This window comes from Phaseolus vulgaris, chromosome 1, assembly GCF_051622355.1.
Source record: "Phaseolus vulgaris cultivar YP4 chromosome 1, ASM5162235v1, whole genome shotgun sequence".
NCBI lineage: Eukaryota > Viridiplantae > Streptophyta > Magnoliopsida > Fabales > Fabaceae > Phaseolus > Phaseolus vulgaris.
The window spans coordinates 50216187-50234823 of NC_143498.1; the positions used below are offsets into that span (position 1 = coordinate 50216187).

Sequence of the window (18637 nt, forward strand, 5' to 3'; positions counted from 1 at the left end):
TCCATCTTATGGTTGGGTTTTATACAAAGTGTAGTACAATAATACAGTGAAATGTTTAGATATTTATCAAAATAGATTTTGAGAAGCAATTGTTATTCTCTGAAGAAAACCTTTTTGTGTTTAAAATATAAACACATCATTCAATCTCTCTTTTCCTGTCCTTTTCTTCTTATTTTACTTTAATTTTAAACATACAACTTCAAAGTCAAATAGTATGATAAGATTTTTTTTTAGAATTAAATTGCATTTAGAGAATGTTCTGATTCTTGTAAAAAAGGTAGCATCTCCATGACTCATCTGCAATTCTAAGTGCTATGAACATTGGTGAACCACAAATAGTATGATAAGGTCACATGTAGAAGCCTTACCAACAAAGAAATGTATGTGATGACTTGAAGGAAAAAAAAAACATGATAACTTTCTCTCCACAAAGAGTGATGGCACTGAAGAATTTGCCTTACTTAAATGGTAAAAGAAAAAAAAGTGACGTGGCTTAATGAAATCCATGTAAAAATCATAAATTAAGAAATAACGTAACCCGAGAATAATAGCATCATTAGGGATTTGTGATTGTCCTTTGCACACATGTTCAAGTAAAAATGTATGTGAGAGAATTCAATGCATGAATCATGATTATAATAGATCTGTGAGAAGACCTAAATCCTTTTTTCTTTTTTTTTTATAGTTCCTTGTCAACATTTAATCGTTGATAAATTGTAAATACAAACTAAAAAATATACAGACCTTGCCTTGTTTGACTAAACATATAATTTGAAATGTATTGTTTTTTTGTTAATTATAATGACAAAAAAATAGAAAACGATAATGCAGGAGAATGAAGACACATGACATTCAAATTCCTTTGTAGAATATAGAGATATTAATTTTTAATATATACATCGCATACAAACTAGTAGCAAAATTATCTGATTACATGCTTTCATTATCTTCTGCATGCAGTGAGAGATGATTGAAAGCACCCATTTTAATTTCTAAGGGTTGTTTAGTGTAAATGTCTTCTACATTATCGAATAATTTACAACCTTCATATTCCTATCACTACATTTTTTATTAATTAAAATTTATTAAAACTAAATCATAACTAAAACTCTTTCTGTAAGTTTATTAGTCATTTTTAATATAAAATAATAACTAGTTTAAAATAACTTTAATTGGGTTAATGTACGGCTAGATAGGAACCGCAACCACTTACAGCAATGTTAGTGAAGATAGGATCGGAATAGAGAGAGCCACTTATTTGCCATGAAAATTCTAAACCAAATCAAATCCAAACTTTCCGTGATTTTCTCCTCGAACCCATAAAAACGTAATCAAGCAATAATTCATATATATAATACTGGTGCAGGAACAAATCTGGAAAAATTAGGAGATTTTAATTCTGATAGCTGACAAATACAAAAAAAGAACACGAATTATGGAACTAGAAATCACAGAATGAAAGTGGAAGCTGAAGATGTGATCATACACAAATTCAAAATGCAGTAGTTGAAATGTAAGAGTTAGAATTGTAAAACTACTTTCCTTGAAAATAAATTTCAGTGTGTAGTAAAATACTGAATTAAACTCTAATTATAATTTCAGACGCAAGAATACTGAAGTGAAGGGCTGAAATCCGAAAAATAATTTTTTGCTCTGCAATCCACAAAACACAGAAAGAAAAAGAAAATCTGGAAGCGATTAAAACAATGGAATGTGGTAATCTGAATGAAGCTGAATCACTCATGTGTTTATAGCAGGAACTCCGAAATGAAAATCACAGATAGGTGAAAATAAAATGCAGGACAGAATAAATGCAGAGGGAAACGAAATTTGAAACAGCGAATTGTTGTGAGAATGAGTGAATCAAGTGTACATGGGAACATCGGTCCAAGCACCAGAGACATGGCCATTCTCGCAAACATAGGCTCTCACCACAGGCTCTCCGTCGTCGTGGAAGCCGAATGCGCGGCGGAGGCAGAAGGCGGAGTGGAGATCCCAGGTGAATTTGCAGGCGCAGAAGGCGCAGGGCAGATCCAGCTTCCTCTTGTTGCCGTCGTGAATGGTTCTCCAAACCCTAGTGCGTTTGAAGTTCTTGAAAACGCCTCTGAAGAGGCGGTAGTTCCTCTTCTCCTCCCTGTGCACGCAGCCCGGCAAGTCGCACACGTACAGGATATCGTCGCGGAACTGCCTCCCTAGCAGCTTGCTCCCCTGCTCCCGGCTCAGGCTCCAGCTCCCCGACGCCAGGTGCGCCCGCCCCTCGCGCGACACCTTCCGCTTCTTGCACGCGCCATTCGAGACCACGCCCGCGCTCACCGACTCCGCCAGCCGCGGCGCCTCCGACTCGGTCGCCACGTAGAGCGTGTCGTAGTACAGGTCATCAAAAAGCGACCAACACGAAGAAGAACAGGAGGAGGTATCCGAATCGGAGACTGTTTGTTGATATTGAGGTTGTGGAGGCGGTGGCGGTGGTGGCGGCGTAGGATTGGAGGGGGAAGAGTGGTTGAAGAGGTCAGCGCCGAGGTCGCGTTCAAGGCCGAAATCGGAGGTGTCGAAGAGGAGGCCGGCGTGGCGGAGGCCGGGGCAGCAGACGGCGAGTTTGTGGAGGGAGAGCGGCGGGTGGTCGGAGGCGGAGAGGAGGTCGGAGGGGATGTTACGGGAGCATTTGGTCTTCCAACAGAAATCGGTGATGAGTGCAGAGAATTTGGTGCAGACGCAGGCCAAGCGAGCCCAGTGGCGAGGATCTTCTTCGAGATTGTAGAAGATGTTCAAAACGATGTCGTCTGTTAGTTCCGAGAACACGTTTTTCTCTTCCTTACTTACCATCTTCTTCTCTCTCAAACCTCTCTTCTTCTTCTCTTCTTCTTCTTTTTTTTCTCTGCCTTTTCTCACCGTTCCTTCATTCCATTATTAAATTATGCGGCCAAAACGCAACTAAAACCACACGAATCAGGACCATAGAAAAAAAGGGCATTCAAAATATTATTTTTTCGGTGCTTTTTCTCGTTAGCTCATCTCTTTTCTCAAGTATAAAAGTATCGGTTCACAAATTAAATATTACAAAAAATGGTACACTATCCTCTGTGCAACTTTTTCATATCAATTAAATATTACATTACACTTAGATTTAGTTCCAACAATTAATTCAAAACTGCCTCTTAGAATTTGTGGAACACATCTTTTAACATATTCTATACTATTAATTAAAATAGTATATAAAAAATTTGTGGTAACTTGTCTAACTTAATTTTTCTTTCATGCCAGTTAAAATATTTTATTTGGATTTTCAATTATTTATATTTTACTTTTTATGACAAATTGTACTTATATTCGTATATGCATAAGCCTGTTATCTGCATGTCCTACTATGAACATCAGAATAATATTTTGATACTGACTCATGAAATACTTTTTCATTATATTAACTTACCTTTAAAACAAAAACTAAAAACTATAATAGCATTATTGGTTCCTTCTTTTAAAATTTAAATTAATTTTTACAGCATGCAGGTAGGAAGTACTAAACAAGGCAAAAACAAAATTATGAATTACACAATTAATTAAGAAGACAAAAAATATTTTATAATTAATTATAATTTAAAACTTTTAATAAAATATATTAAATTAATATATTTAATACATTCATGTCGAGTAAAGGACCTATTTATAAAAAAAGTTAATGGTGATTACATGCTATTTAATTATTAAAAATACTAACTTTTCTTATCTTTTCTATCGGTGTATTCACTTATTTCAATAAATTACTTAATCCAAATTCGTAGATATTACATGTCGCATAAATTTAAATATTTACAAAATTTACTTTAATATTAAAGTTGCTAGTTATTTTGATAGAAGTTACAATTAACTTATATGTTAAAATTAAAATAGTTTCTTTGTTAATATTTTCCCTTCTAACATCAAATGTTTAAAATAAACAGTAGTTTATACAAGTTAATTAATAAAATTCACCTTAGGTATTCTAATGGAAGACTCTATCAAATAACATATTTTAATTTTCTTAAAATCAACACATATAAACAATTATAGCATGTAAGATCCAAATTTTGAATTAACACAAAAAATAATTGTTCTTACAACAAGGACCAAGAACACTTGAAATGGGTTAACAAGACTAATCCTTCAATCTTGGGCTGAATACTATCTTGGGCTGGGTACTATCTTGGGCTGGATACTTAACTTCTCTCCTTGATGGAAACTCTTGGCTTCTCCTCTCGGCTGGTGCTCTCGGCTTCTCCTCTCGGCTGGTGCTCTCGGCTTCTCCTCACAACAGGTGGGGGGTACCTGCAAGTCGCTCCGATGCCAAAGTCAGAAAAGGTTTAACATTCATCAGATAAAATCACTCTTACCTTTTTTCTTACTCTGAACTTCTATTTATAGGGTTTCCTTAATGGGCTTTTCTCCTTTTCTGTTGGACTTTCTCTTTACACCTTTTTATTATTTACACACTCCTCCTGTGGGTTTTAAACTTAATTGAGTTTCATTTTTATAATAATATTTATATTTTATTTTATTCTTTAACATATATCTTTTTCATTCTCGGTTTAAACCTCTCGATTTCAACCTTTTTCCTTCGTTTACTCAATGTTGTTCTCGGCCTAAACCTCTCGGTTTTAGCCTACCAGCCTACCAGTACAATAATTATTTTAATACTAATGTTCATCAATTTCTTTAACAAATATAATTAATGTCATTTTCTAAATTAGAGATTTATTTTTATGATTACAGAACCTTCAAATGTAACTTTTTAAAGATAGTTCAATGAAAATAAAATTTTAAAGAAGATAAAAGTATCTAAAAACAGATGAAATCATGCAAAAAAGAAGAGATGAAAATCAATACAAATCGTATTTGTAGAGTTACAGTATAGTAGTTAATTCCTTTTTAAAAATAAACTAACTTTCATTCCGTGATATTTTACTTTTTCTCGTAACCTATATGTGATTATTCCTCAAAATATCCTATTTATAACTTCTTCGATTTTCTTATATTAGAACAATTTTTCAAAAATAATTCATTGAAATCACTTATTTTGGAATCAATATCAAGATTATTTACTTTATTTAAAGTGTCAAAAGACGAAAGAAGTTTTATAAAATAATTCTTATAAAATGTCTAGAGATTTAGTATATTTTAAAATTTAACAATACATTTTTTAATATTTTTTTTATAAAAGTTTTCATGATAGATATCATTATATAATTTGACATCTCAGTTAGACTAACATCTCAAATAATAGCAATCATATGTCTATCACATGAAAAAAATATTACTAAAATAATATATATATATATATATATATATATATATATATATATATATATATATATATAAAAGGACTAAAAAAATATATTAAAAAAAACTATACAAAATCCTGTAATGTTTAACATTCTTAAGATTAATGATCAATCAACCATCAATCTTTTCACTCTCAACCATGTATTCTATATATTTAAAATCCTTACTCATTCTTTTGTTTAACAAACACAGAATCATTAAAGAGAAAACATGTGTGAATAAGAGAGTTGACACAGAATTAAATTTGTTATGTAAGTTTTATTATACTAAAATAAAATATATGAATTTGGCACCGACCCAATTATTTAACCTTGTGAGTGAAAGAGAGTAAGAATGGGGTCCATAATAAGGTGTGTGTTGAGGGGAGAGTGAAGAGAAGAGAAGAGAAGACATGACATGAAATAAAGATAAAGGATAGCCACAGAAGGAGGACAGACCAACAACCACTGATGCTCACTCACTTTTAATTCTACTTCCCAATCAACATGTCCCTATATATGCCTCTATGCCTATTATTCAAAACTCAACTATTTTCTACCCCCATTAAATATGCTTCTCTCAACCACAACCATCTCATTTAACTCTACATTTACTTTAACAAAACCAGCTCAATTTCAGAGACAACTTAACTTTCTTCCACTTCATCTTCTCTAGTTCCACTTGTTTAACCCGCTAATTCGAGAAGCTAGTCTGTTAGTCTAACTTTTTTTTTAATTATAACACTTTTAAAAAAATTATTTTTTGAAGTAAAATTGATAATATTTAATATTTTATATACACTTTACTTGCATTACCTTTTTTATAAATAATTTAGTTAATTAAAATATTATTGATATTTATTTTATTTTATCAAAATTTAAATTTATTTAATTAAAATATTAAAATTTTATTACTTTTTTTACAATTTTATTATCTAAAAAATAATATTAATAACTACAATAAAGTAAATAAAAAATTAGCAAACCAATCCTACTTTAAAGGGATAAGTTACAAATTTGTAACTTCAACCCGAATCACTTTAACATTCTAATAACAAGTCAGACCAAAACAAACTGAATTAAACAAATCTCATGATTATGTCATTTTTAAATAAATATTTATTCAAAAACTATTAAATCAAATCTATCTCAACCTTATAAATATAAAAAAAGTTGTTATATTTGTGCTACACTACACTACTGCTGTCACCGGCGTTATCAACAAGAGGAGACAGTGTCGTACTAGCCTCCAACAAATATAGCTAAAAGTATTTATGAAGGATGAAAAAATCCAAAATATAATTATAATTTCTCATCTCTAAAACTGGGCTTTAACATCAATTGTAATTTGCAATAGTTACATGAAAGGCACATAAGAGAGAGAGACTTTAAGACAGTTTATTTCGCTGTATGATTTTATATTAATAGGAATCATATTCTTTTTAGAACATTATACTCCAAGAAATAAATTTAATAATTTTAGGAATAAACTTAAATCTACTTAATTAATTTTTTTTTAAAATATACTGTACCAAACCAGAAACAATTGTACACGTCAGAGAACATTTCTCCTGATGATAAAATTACTAGAAATTATATTTATTCTCATCTTGGCATTACCGGAATGCAAATTAAAAATTTAGTTAAAAACAAACATCTCCAAAGAATTTCAGGTAATTCAAAGAAAAATATTAAGCCAAATTTATTTAAACTAGCAAAAACTGAAGAAAACTTTTTCATAAAGTTAACTAGAATAACTTCATTTCTAGAAATCCTAGTCAGATTCGATAGTTTGACAAATAAGTACTGCACAAGTATTTACCCAAACACAACCTTGACTTTCAAACCCCGACTAGAAAAGTTTTTGGGCCCTTTTTCAAGCGTATACAAGAAAATTATAAGACAAATTATGCTTAGTTCTTGCAATATATGTTATCGTCTAAGTTACTCAAACCAAATAATCATAATGTAACAGGGAAATAGTGCCTGTTTTTGACATTAAACAGTCTATTACATAAATCTAAGGTCTGACAAATCCTCAGTATTTAAAACTAGGTCGCCAATAGGCAGAAGTCTCAAGTCCAATATCAAACATAAAACCAAATAAGTGTTTTTCATGGCTAATGTCAATTTTACTAGAAAACTTGGTAGCACTCACCACATCCACAACTTCATCGATTGCAACAATCAGAGTTCACCTGCAAGACCAAGCTCAATAAGATCCAAAGGAATAAAATTTAAATTGACCAAGTCAAAGAAGCCATAAAATCATCCAGAGAATTCCAAGATACATACCGAGACAAACTCTTGCTCCTGCTTCTGCTCCTACTCGGACTCCTGCTAGCACTGCGCCTTTTGGGACTTTTATTACGCTGCCAAAGAATACAAATAATTGGACGGGGAAAGATTGCCCAGTGTACTAAATTTGTACTTCAAAACGTGTACTTAAACGTTAAAATATTATTTCTAAGGCACTACCCACCCCAACAGTAATAAAAAAAATCTTCAAAGCCCCAAAATTCACTATAATAAATGGTTTAAAGTACAAAACCAGGCAAACCGTTCGACTATAATGTTCACACGAAATTAAGTTACACTCACAGCGGGCAATGGAGATCTGGACCTGGACCGTGATCTGCAAAAGTTCCACAAACAACAGAATTTAAAATCCGCAAGTTCCCTTATCAAATTGATCCAACAGCCTTGATGCCTCTTCCATGTCAGATAACATATCCAAGGAGGTAAAAACAAACATCACAAAATATAAAAAGACTAACACAGAAGACTAAAAGAAAAGGTAAAGTATATGCATAGAATGATGAAAAATGAATAAAATAGACCATTTCAGGGCGACATATTAAGGCACCAATTGTCATGAGAAAAGAAATCTTCCCTACTGCACCACAAAATCCAGAGAATCCAGATGGTGCATCCTATTGGCTTGGCAAATCTTGAAGCCCACAATTGTAATGAAATTGTCCCTATTGCTCATTGGAGGTGATTTTCAAATCCCAATTGCCTTTATAAACAATCCAGCTCTATATGGCAATCCATGATCTCCTTGGTCCCCAATCTAGCACCCATGGACATTTACATGCTAAAAGTATTAGAACAGATGAACTGTGAAGGTATCCAAAGTCGCCCATTCTAAAAAATATCATACCTCCACAACAAAATGAGTTGCAGACAATTGAACCAAATCCCACCAAGTCCTAAATTCCAATTTCCAGTATGCTGCATGTTTCCATATCTAAGAGTTAAGAAAATAAAGGAATCTTTACAAAAACAAAAAGGAAACTGAGAACACTCTGACATTGAGGCAAGTTTCACCAAGTTCCGCACGAACAAAGCAAGATAGGGGAAATTTGACCAAGGGAGGGAATGAAGGGGACAACAGTTTTGTGTCAGGAAAAAAATATTAAATCCGAAGTTTGTAAGAGAAGAAATAATAAATAATGTATTTACAGGAAGATTCTCTATGACTTTCAATTTTATGAAAGGTGTTAAATCAAACAAGTTGCAGTCTTTGATGCCTATCAACACAAACAACAGACTGTAAAACAACTGACTTCACCAGGACAAAATCAAAAGGAAATTAATTTTATTCATGCTAGAAATTTGTTATATGATGCGCATGAATTAAATTTAATAAATTCAACAATTGATCTCTATTTATTTCCTATTCTAATCATTATCAAAAATTCAAAATTCCCTAAGTTAGCTGTTTGCAGACATTAAAATGCCTCTTCTGGACTTTTCATCTATGCACATTGGTGAAGAAGCTAAGAAACCCTATACACAAGTGGTCAAGTTGTTTCAAACACACTGTCCATACATCGAGGTGCCAAATAATTTATGAATAAATACTTTGAAAGATAAGTCGCCAGACAATTAGTATTAGACAAAAAAAAAACTGCACTTTCAAAACATTTCATACCCTGACAACGAACGGGACCTTGATTTTGAACGAGAACGTACAGGAGCAGGAGATTTTGATGGAGATTTAGCAGGTGAACGCTGTGAAGATTTACCCTTTGGAGATTTGCTGCATACAGAACAATAAGTTCATTCAGAAAAAGATCAACAGGTTAACAATGAACCTTAAAATAAGGAATGATTTTTTATTTAAAATAAATATTGCATAGACCTTTGGCTCCTGTCCCGACTGTAACTACGGCTACGGCTGCGGCTGCGGCTATAGCTTCTTCCTCTAGAATGAGATGGGCCACGGCTAGGACTTCTAGAGGAATCTCGCCTTGAATCATATTCTCTCACCTATATGGAGGTAAAAGAAAAAAAATGAGCAGAAGTAGCATTCACTAAAAAAGTATAATTTACAAAACGTCAAATCCATCCCATACTCGAACATAACCCTTGGAAAATGCATTCCGGAACTCAGAATCATCAAGCTTCTTGATCTGTATTAAAGCAAAATACCAACAATTAAAGATGGCAATATGCAAAGCTCATGACTGGTTTTCCATGATGTACTTATAAATAAATAAAACCATAGTAAATAAATAACTCACGGCATATTTCATATCATCATAATTTGTGTAATCCACAATACCAGTAGTACCTGCAAAAACCAATAATAATTAATACATTAAAGCATCCAGCAGACAAAATAACCAAAAATAACAAAGAACAAAATCTCCTAGACTCCTCGTAAAGGCTCAAATGCCACCTCTCATAAATAGAACCAAGACAAAAGATGAAGGGAATACGGATGTGGAAAAAATAAAAGTTTAAAAACTGTTCAAATAACAATACATTAAAACAATCTAGCACAAATATGAACCAGAAACTTCATCCAAGTGTCACATACCCCTTCCATCATGAAAGACTTGGGAAAAGCAAACATCTCCTGCCTTGCGCATGTGATCCTGCATTTATAAAGAACATTGTTTTGAGACAATATCCACAGACACCATGGAAATTAATCCAATAAAACATAATTGAAGAACAATAACTATGTCCAACAGCTCACCTTAAGATCTTGCCAGGATGCTGAAGAGGGCAATCCAGTAACTAGAACTGCACAAGGTTGAGTGGAAAATTAGAAACAAACCAAGGGTCCTAATAAAACTAATAAAAACAAGGTTATCAATGGCGGATGGCCAAGAATCTAATCACATAAGTATACCATTGCACCCCCCATGGAGGTGCACAGGCAGGGCTTCCCTTCACATATTGCCTATGGTGGAGGGGCTGAAAAAGTCATATTAGAGCATTATGAAAAGTAATAAATATTCCAACTATATACACACCACGATATTCGGAGCGCCTGGATACCCCACGTCCAGCCCGTCCATTGCTGTGACTGCTGTGCCGATCTCTTGAGGATGAATGACCACGTCCACCATGGGCAGGCTCCACCTATAAAGATACAGGTTATACAGTGTTGGTGAGGTATTCATAGTCATCTTGTTTTTCACCACTTCTGAATGTTTTAGTTATCATATTATTCAAGCATATAATTGAGATAACCAACCCGTAACCGGTGCCCATCAAAATCATAGCCATCACGCCCCCGAATTGCATCCTCAGCATCTTGAGCATCTTCAAACTGCAATAATCAGGCCTAAATCAAGATAATGCGTAGAGGGAGAAAAGGAAATTTATGACAAACTGAGTGCCTCCAAACTCACCTCTACAAAGGCGTAACCAGGGGGTCTTGGGGGAACCTTTAGATCTATGTGAGTTATGTGTCCATACTACAAAATGAAATATTATGCATAAACAACAAGAAAGCTCGCAATTATGAAAGAGTAAAAAAAAAATTCACAAAACATTTATTATATAGTGCATACAATGGAAAATCATTAATAGCCATATATACACATGAGGAGCACATCCGACATACAATGTCCAAAGAGGACCATGAAAAATTGCATTTTAGTATTTATTGCAATTAGAATCCTTTATTACACCATAATTTTGACCCAATTTAATTGTAAGCAATGCTCACTTCCTTCCCTGGTTACTTTAGTCCCTTAAATTCACAAAATCCTCATTGTAGACCATTCTGACTTGGCAAAAACCATTCACCTTAGTTGTTTTCCACTACATTTGTCATTAAAATCAAAGACAAGTGAATTTAAATTTATAAAAACCTGTTTGATTGCCCACTATAAAATATGGACATGGATCCATCTAGAGTAAATTGTATTAGCTTTAAGGGTGAATTGAAATGGAAACCTGGCAACACAAGACTAGCTGATGACACCAGACAAACAACGTCAAGGACCAAAATGATGACTAGCGAAATCTTAGCTTACAATCTTAGGGACTAACATGGGATTCACTCCCCGCCTTAACTAACATGAACCAAACAAAATCCTCAAATACCAGAAGAAACCAAAAGTGGAATAGATCCTAGCAAGCTGATGACTTTCAAGCCCAAACACATAAAAACGTTAATCTTGGTAAATTCCCCCAACACTTCCATACCCAACCCTTATTTATTGATGTCTAAGCCACCTCCATCAGCCTATAGCGAATAACACGTTCCAGATCAAACTGCAGACCGAGGAATAATTATCAACGCACCTTCAGAAATAAATCTTCAACTTCTCTTTCACGGATATCACCAGGTAGATTCCCAACGTAGACAGTTCTGCTCGAGCGTCTACTCATTTTTTCTGCCAACAAAACAAAAATCAACAAATAAGCAAATGCACGGTCAAATTAAAATAAACATTTATGCTATTCATCATGCCCTGGTGCCCAATACCAAACCCGAGTGAAGTCAAAAACCAAAGTTAAGGTAATTGAGCGAGAAATTTAAAATTCTGAAAAGAACAATAACATCACAAAAAAGGGGGAGAGGATCACCGCAATCGAAATTCGTGTTCGCATGGAAAGAAGTTAGAGTGAATAAGCAATGAAGAGTGCAATTGGCGGAAAGAAACTCACCTTCGATAAGTGGAGATTGGAATCGGTGGCGTTGCGGTGAAAGGTTGAGAGGTTAGGGTTTTTGATTTTAGTGTTCGAGAGAGGAGAGGGAAATAGGATGAGAAAAGTTGTGTCATATTATATTACCATCCCCGCACGCTTCTGGTCGCGCACGTGTGTGATTCTCACACTTTGTTTTCGATATTTATTTATTCCTTTTTTATATTATATTGCGTGTTTAAAACCTTTGTAAGATTTTTTTAAATTTTAACTTATCCACAAAATATTTTTATTTTAAATTCGTAGAAAAATTGATTTAAAAATTAATTTCATTAATTATAGGGGTGTGCATAATAATCCATTTAAACCAACACTTTTTACAATTGCAATAGACTTGATTAGTTTCTATTGCAATTAAAAAATTGAACTATTTTTTAAAAACCTTATGATTTTATATTAAATTATTACACTTTTACAGATACAGCATTATGATTTCATTATAACCATAGATGTTTCTTTTAGTTTGTCAAAGATGTAATCCACGTGAAAAGATATTTAAGAAAATTGTAATTGGATATACCAATTAGTACAACTTTAAAAATTTCTCATTTCTGAAACTTATTCTATAAACACCATACATTTTTTTCTAAAATTAATTACTAAACATTCTTTTAAAGTGAAACTTAATATTTTAAATTTAATTTTTTATAAATTTATGTACATCACCACATGATTCTCACCTTAATGGAATTTTGGTTTTGGGTGCAACCTATTAAATTAGATTCTTACACAATAGCTCTTTGTTATCCTATATCAGTAAACGGTAGCTTTGGGTACAATGTAAATTTCATGCATTCTTAATTTTTTAACAATATATTTTAATTATTAAATTGGATTTTTCAATGTATTCATGATATTGATATGAATTATTCGATAGTGTTGCGGAAACAATGTTTAAGTCTATTGATAAAACGAGCACAAAAAATGTTATAATTACTTGTAACTTAGTTTATTCTCATTTAAAATTACTTCATCAAGATTGGAACCCTAAACTATTTAATTAAGAGACCTGCTACTAATTAAATAATCAGAAAAGGCCTAAAAAAGGTTTTGTAGTGTGCTTTGTTTGCATTCGAGATAAATAAAAAAAAATAAAAATAAAGAAGACAATAATAAGAAAAGGCAAAATAAGGTGAGAGTGAATTTCAAGTAAAAATATGTTGAATGCATAAATAGAAATTAATAAAGGAAATATTTTGTTTAGTTTGCAGGAGATAGAAAGAAAGATTCTTGAAAAGTTATATTGCTTAAAATGTAAAAAACTAAATAATTATTATTTTAGGAAAACAACTACATATATAAATAATAACTTTGTACAATTTACTTCAAATTATATTTTATAATTTTAATAACTTTTTAAAATAACTACAGCCATAGCTATTTTTTTAAAAAATTATAATTTTGACAACAATTTTACTGTTTAAACGTCGATTTAGAGAAGTGTAAATAACATTTCCTCAAATACTGTTACTGTCACTAAAACTTGTTAAATATCACAAACTTTAAATAAAAAGTGAAACTACTAAAACTTAAATATTTAAACAATAATAATAATAATAAAGTTTTAGGAAAAAAATTGAAAAAGTGTTAAAAAAGTGTCTCTAGCATTCCTCTGGTATGTCTGCTTTACACAATTAAAACCAATATACAATTTTACACGCCAAGATTTAAGTGTTGGATCACTACTATCCACTAATAACGAGGATAAGCGAGCAAGTTCACAAACGGAAAAAATGATTATGTAAGCCAAAATAAAATTTTCAGCTGTTCGTATTTTCATTTCGTGGATTTCAATCATTAGCCAGCATGTTTGCATTTCAGTCGGCAAACTTATAGTCTAACTTGCAGTCCCAAGTTGGCCACTGATTTATTGCACAGGGAAAATGAAGTTCGCAAACTCAACTATAAAATATGGGCTGACAGAACATGCAGGAATACAGATCCAAGCAAATTACAAACGTTTTAACAAAATAATTGTTCAGAAGCTTAAATTGAAAACCTTGACCGGTGCTAATGATGTTCATTACCAACTCCATCATCCTTGCCTTTCCTGGCAGCAGCCCTTATTTGGCGCTGCTCCTCCTTGTAAATCCGATTTCGTCGTTGAAACTGCATCAAACGAAAACGTCAGTCATTTATTTGTCTATCAAAGCCAACCGTATTACAAGGTTTACACGGAGTGTAGAACAACCTTGTATCTGAAGAAGGATGTTAATTCCCATCAGTTTTAGGGAAAAGTAAAAATTGACAATTCTTTTTAATAATATGACATTCTCAGTTGCTTTCAAGATTTTAACTAAAATACCAGGGCATACTACTGTAGCAAAGTAAGTTTCATTGAGAAAAACATTATAGGTGGGAGAGCAATGTAATCAGGAATTCTTTATGCTTAAAGTGTATTCTATTAATTTTCACACCCTTAGTTTCCCAAACAAGTTATACAACTTTCACACCATATTCTGACTCTCATCGGAAGCATTGTCTTCACTGCTCCCAAAGTAATCATTACACGAGTTTTTCTTTTATACAAAAAGATAAAAATATCTATGGGCGTGCTTTTGATGCACTGAGGGACAGTATAGACAGAAAAATACAAAAACTTAAGTTACAAACATCACTTTTTGTTCTATTTCCCATTTGGTGGCCGACGCAGACCATAAGCAAGGGAGATATGGGGATGAAAGGAGAGAAGATAAAGGCTGAAAGGGTTGGGAATTTTTTCTTAGTTTTTGAATAGTATTGTGTGAAACAACACAAGGTTCTCCCATGGTTTATAGAATACGAAATTTTGAACTTTTGGCCTGTGATGCATCTTTCGTTTTGTCTGTGTCCCATGGCTGCATTAGAAAGCAAATTTGGAACAAGTATTGCTGTTGTCCAATTCTGAATCTTTTACAGCAATTCAAATTTATCCAAAAGATTGTTCCGGTTTAGGTTTCCTCGATGATTCTAGAGACATATATAGAATATTGAATATCCAATTTGTACAACATTTACCCGACCTTTGTAGCTTTGTAGTGGTCAAGTTTGTGACTTACCACCCTAAGATCCGCAGGAAGGCACTTTTGATATCTCTGGCCTAATTCGAGTTCTTTAGATTCCCCTTCTTTCAGATTACACAGCCATGTTGTTGGGATGTGATTATAACGGCCAACTTACACAGGACTCCTAGGGGATGAGCTATAATGGTCGACCCATGACTATAAAGATCATGAATGATTGAACAGTTCAACCGAGGACCTCTTGGGTGATCAGCCTAAAGCCTCTGAGGGTATAAATTCCTCAATCTTGCTGTTGATCACACAAAGAGACTACATGTAATGAAGAGCTCGTCTGAGAACCTTCTTAGGTGCTCAGCCTAGAGTTTATGAGGATATACAACCCTACAGCCTTAAGCAATAATAACACAAAGAGGCTACAAGTAATGAAGAGCTCAGCTGAGGGTACAAATATGTATAAAACACAGTACCCGATTACTAGATTAAACCATACAAAAATGATAAGCTTCACTACGTTGGGTAAAAGTCTTTAATCAGATAACAAAAACAATAAAAGAACACAACTTTATCCACTCTGATTGATTTCTTTAGCCAACATTTTCATTAAAAATATACCACTATGTATTGTGAATATAATGACATAATGGTGATTAATCTGTGTAATTCTTCACAAAAGTTTGAAATTCATTAAAGTTTATTTGGATTTAAGTCCCTCAAGCACATGAAAGTTTGTAATTCTTCTAGACATTTTATTAGGATTTTTGAGTCCCTCAACCACATGAAAGTTTCTAAACTTATAAAGTTATAATTAAACAGAATTATACTATGATAATAACATCAGAAATCTGAAATTACCCACCATATTATTGTCAGTCAACCACGGGAGTATACATTCTCTGAGTTGTATCTTGACTATATACAAGGGTCTATGAATAATTTTAAGCTATTCAGTTCAGCCAAATAGAAAACAATTGATACAGCATTATCCATTGTTAATTAGGTAAACCCACCATATGAGCTACAAAATATAGATAGATAGATAGATCAAATGTGTCGAGAAAGCAAGAGAAGAAATAAAGTTTAGAACTTAACAGGCCAACTGTCAAATCACAAATATTTAAAGTCCAGTTGTATTCGAAGCACCAAATTCAGTTATGCAACAAATATGTTGGTACTCACAACAAAAAGAAACACAAATGAAATCAGAGAATCTCAAGTAATCAGCACAAAATCAGTTATGTTTTCATTATTCATTGGGAACTCCAAGACAGAAATAGAATATAGATTCAAATTTGATTACAGCAGGGAAAAGGAAAATTAAAGTTATGCAACAAATATTTTGGTACTCACAACAAAAAGAAACACAAATGAAATCAGAGAATCTCAAGTAATCAGCACAAAATCAGTTATGTTTTCATTATTCATTGGGAACTCCAAGACAGAAATAGAATGTAGATTAAAAATTGATTACAGCAGGGAAAAGGAAAATAACATTTCAAGATTTAAAGAAAACTGAATGTTGAAATTTTCAAAGCCACCAAAAAAGTTCCATATTAACATCAAATCAAAACACAACATGAATATGCTAATAGTACAGTATACATAATTTGAATTGGAGCAAGAGGCATAGAATGCAGACATATCACTCCCAGTACCCATATTTTACAATCAAAGGTCTCATTTCGGAGAGGTAAAAAACTGGTCACATGGAGAGAATGGATGGAATGAAACTAGCAGTGCATGAAGAAACCATAGATTGCAAGTCCCTTCACAATATCAATCTTATTCTCACATTGCTCAATTAGTTGATCAATTAAACTGCTACTAGATAACAAGTACAAAAAATAAAAGACAACAACAAAACTCTACCTGTCTCCGATGTCAAACTTATTGAATGGATATGTTTTCTCTAACATAAACAAAAGCCTTCACACTTCACTTGCAAGCAACAAATTATAAAGGACAAAAAATAAACAAAAGATCTGAACAGTTTTAGATCAATTACGAGCGCGGAGCTAAATTTTTTTTTTTTTCTATTTTCTATATTAATCGTTGAGGAAAATAATATTCCACAACTACAGCAGCTATTAAAAGGTTTTCACAGTAACAGTGCCCAATCTAATCACATACATTTTACCTTGCAATTAAAGAGGGTTTATTCAGTTATTATAATGAATTACAAGAAAATCCAGCTCCATTTCCATCATATTAGTCACAATTATTAAACGCTACAGTACAATCCATCTCCATTCTCCGGTGTGATTCAAGCGTTGCAAATTCAATTCTAGGTTAAACAGTTATTCAGCCGTCTCTTCCATTGAACATAGTTTAATTGAATCAACATCGATACAAGATATCAAACACAGGAGGAAACCAGAACAAGCGATCTAAGGAAAAGGAAAGGAGATGAGATGAGAAGAGAAGGCGTGCAACGGAAATGAAAAAGAGTGAAGGGTTAGGGAAAAGACCTCTTTGGAATGGTGGAGGCACTCGAGGTAGTCTTCGCGGAGAAGAGCGCAGTCCTTGGGCTCTCTGCAGCGAGACATGCATTCGCTGAAATCCATCCAGAAATCGTAGCATCGACCTTTGTTGCCTGTAATTCCCCACCCCGACGCCATTCTCTCTCGCTCTCTCTGATCTCACTGCTTCCTCCAACTTCAAACCCTCCTTGCCTTCTACCACGCCTAAATTACCAAACTACCACCGTCTCTCTCTTTGCCCTCTCTGTTTTTATTTTTTAAATTAAATTAATACGTTTAAACTTAATAAAAATATATTGATTATAAAAATTAACGTCAACCTTTATCTTTATTATATATACATTATCAAACTAATATGGAGTTAATTAGGTTTAAAGTTAATTTCGTAATTTTAATTAAAAATAATAAAAAGAAAGTTGGTTTTTTGTTGATAAAAATAGAACATGACTAAATTGGTTTGTATCTCACAATGATAAAATAAAATAAAAAAACTTAAAAGTTTTGATTTGTATCTCACATGGATAAATGATACATTCTTTCTCTGGTGTGTGTCGTGTTTGAATATATATCATGAATTAAATTGAAACATGCTAATTTTTTAAGATAGTATATTTTAATCTATGAAATAATATAATTGAGGAGATGATGCATATTTTTTTATGAATGATTTGCAGTTAATAGAAGAGATTTTTTTTTTTTTAATTGATCTTAATCCTATATAATTTGGATTTCTAAAGTTCTAACTTGATTTACATTCTTAATTCTTTCCTTTCTCATGTTACGACATCTAATAAATAATGATATAGATTGTATTAATTGCGAGAATGTTGGTGAAGAATTGTTTGAATCATTGAAAAAAAAAACTTATTTAAGCATAATATAATATGAAAATGAAATAAAATTTGTA

General features: G+C 32.8%; 3 protein-coding genes across 4 annotated transcripts; all 3 read right to left on the bottom strand.

The window, feature by feature from the left end:
- Positions 1-1698: 1698 nt before the first annotated feature.
- Positions 1699-3063, bottom strand: EID1 (F-box family protein). The gene has a single exon (XM_068617628.2). It carries the CDS (start codon positions 2821-2823, stop codon positions 1864-1866), a length of 960 nt encoding a protein of 319 aa, XP_068473729.1. The 5' UTR covers positions 2824-3063; the 3' UTR covers positions 1699-1863.
- A 4189-nt stretch (positions 3064-7252) lies between these two features.
- SR34B (RNA-binding (RRM/RBD/RNP motifs) family protein) lies at positions 7253-12371 on the bottom strand. 2 transcript variants are annotated; one of them, XR_011081678.1, is made up of 16 exons: positions 12213-12371; positions 11847-11938; positions 10946-11011; positions 10789-10863; positions 10565-10673; positions 10285-10331; positions 10123-10180; positions 9824-9873; positions 9656-9712; positions 9442-9569; positions 9232-9339; positions 8458-8528; positions 8135-8367; positions 7896-7929; positions 7590-7666; positions 7253-7492 (listed from the first exon to the last, which is right to left on the bottom strand). XR_011081678.1 is itself a non-coding variant. In XM_068617629.2 (14 exons), exons 2-14 carry the CDS (start codon positions 11931-11933, stop codon positions 7489-7491), a joined length of 900 nt encoding a protein of 299 aa, XP_068473730.1. In that variant the 5' UTR covers positions 11934-11938; positions 12213-12347; the 3' UTR covers positions 7253-7488. The 2 variants fall into 2 exon arrangements, 1 of the variants encoding a protein (XP_068473730.1); XM_068617629.2 differs by lacking the exons at positions 8135-8367; positions 8458-8528 and having other exon boundaries at positions 12213-12347.
- A 1617-nt stretch (positions 12372-13988) lies between these two features.
- On the bottom strand, positions 13989-17944 carry LOC137814743 (NADH dehydrogenase [ubiquinone] iron-sulfur protein 5-B). The gene is made up of 2 exons (XM_068617630.2): positions 17719-17944; positions 13989-14360 (listed from the first exon to the last, which is right to left on the bottom strand). The coding sequence occupies exons 1-2, from the start codon at positions 17866-17868 to the stop codon at positions 14262-14264; spliced, it is 249 nt and encodes an 82-aa protein (XP_068473731.1). The 5' UTR covers positions 17869-17944; the 3' UTR covers positions 13989-14261.
- Positions 17945-18637: the final 693 nt, after the last annotated feature.

What these genes read in the sequence shown, in the direction of transcription:
- EID1 (XM_068617628.2), bottom strand. Translation starts at nt 2,823, where the DNA reads ATGGTAAGTAAGGAAGAGAAAAACGTGTTCTCGGAACTAACAGACGAC.
- SR34B (XM_068617629.2), bottom strand. Translation starts at nt 11,933, where the DNA reads ATGAGTAGACGCTCGAGCAGAACTGTCTACGTTGGGAATCTACCTGGT. An exon ending in AGTCTTTCATGATGGAAGGG is followed by an intron (nt 9,874 to 10,122) that starts GTATGTGACACT and finishes TGGTTTTTGCAG; the next exon opens with GTACTACTGGTATTGTGGAT. An exon ending in AGTCGGGACAGGAGCCAAAG is followed by an intron (nt 9,340 to 9,441) that starts GTCTATGCAATA and finishes TTCTGTATGCAG; the next exon opens with CAAATCTCCAAAGGGTAAAT.
- LOC137814743 (XM_068617630.2), bottom strand. Translation starts at nt 17,868, where the DNA reads ATGGCGTCGGGGTGGGGAATTACAGGCAACAAAGGTCGATGCTACGAT. An exon ending in GCCTCCACCATTCCAAAGAG is followed by an intron (nt 14,361 to 17,718) that starts GTCTTTTCCCTA and finishes CGTTTGATGCAG; the next exon opens with TTTCAACGACGAAATCGGAT.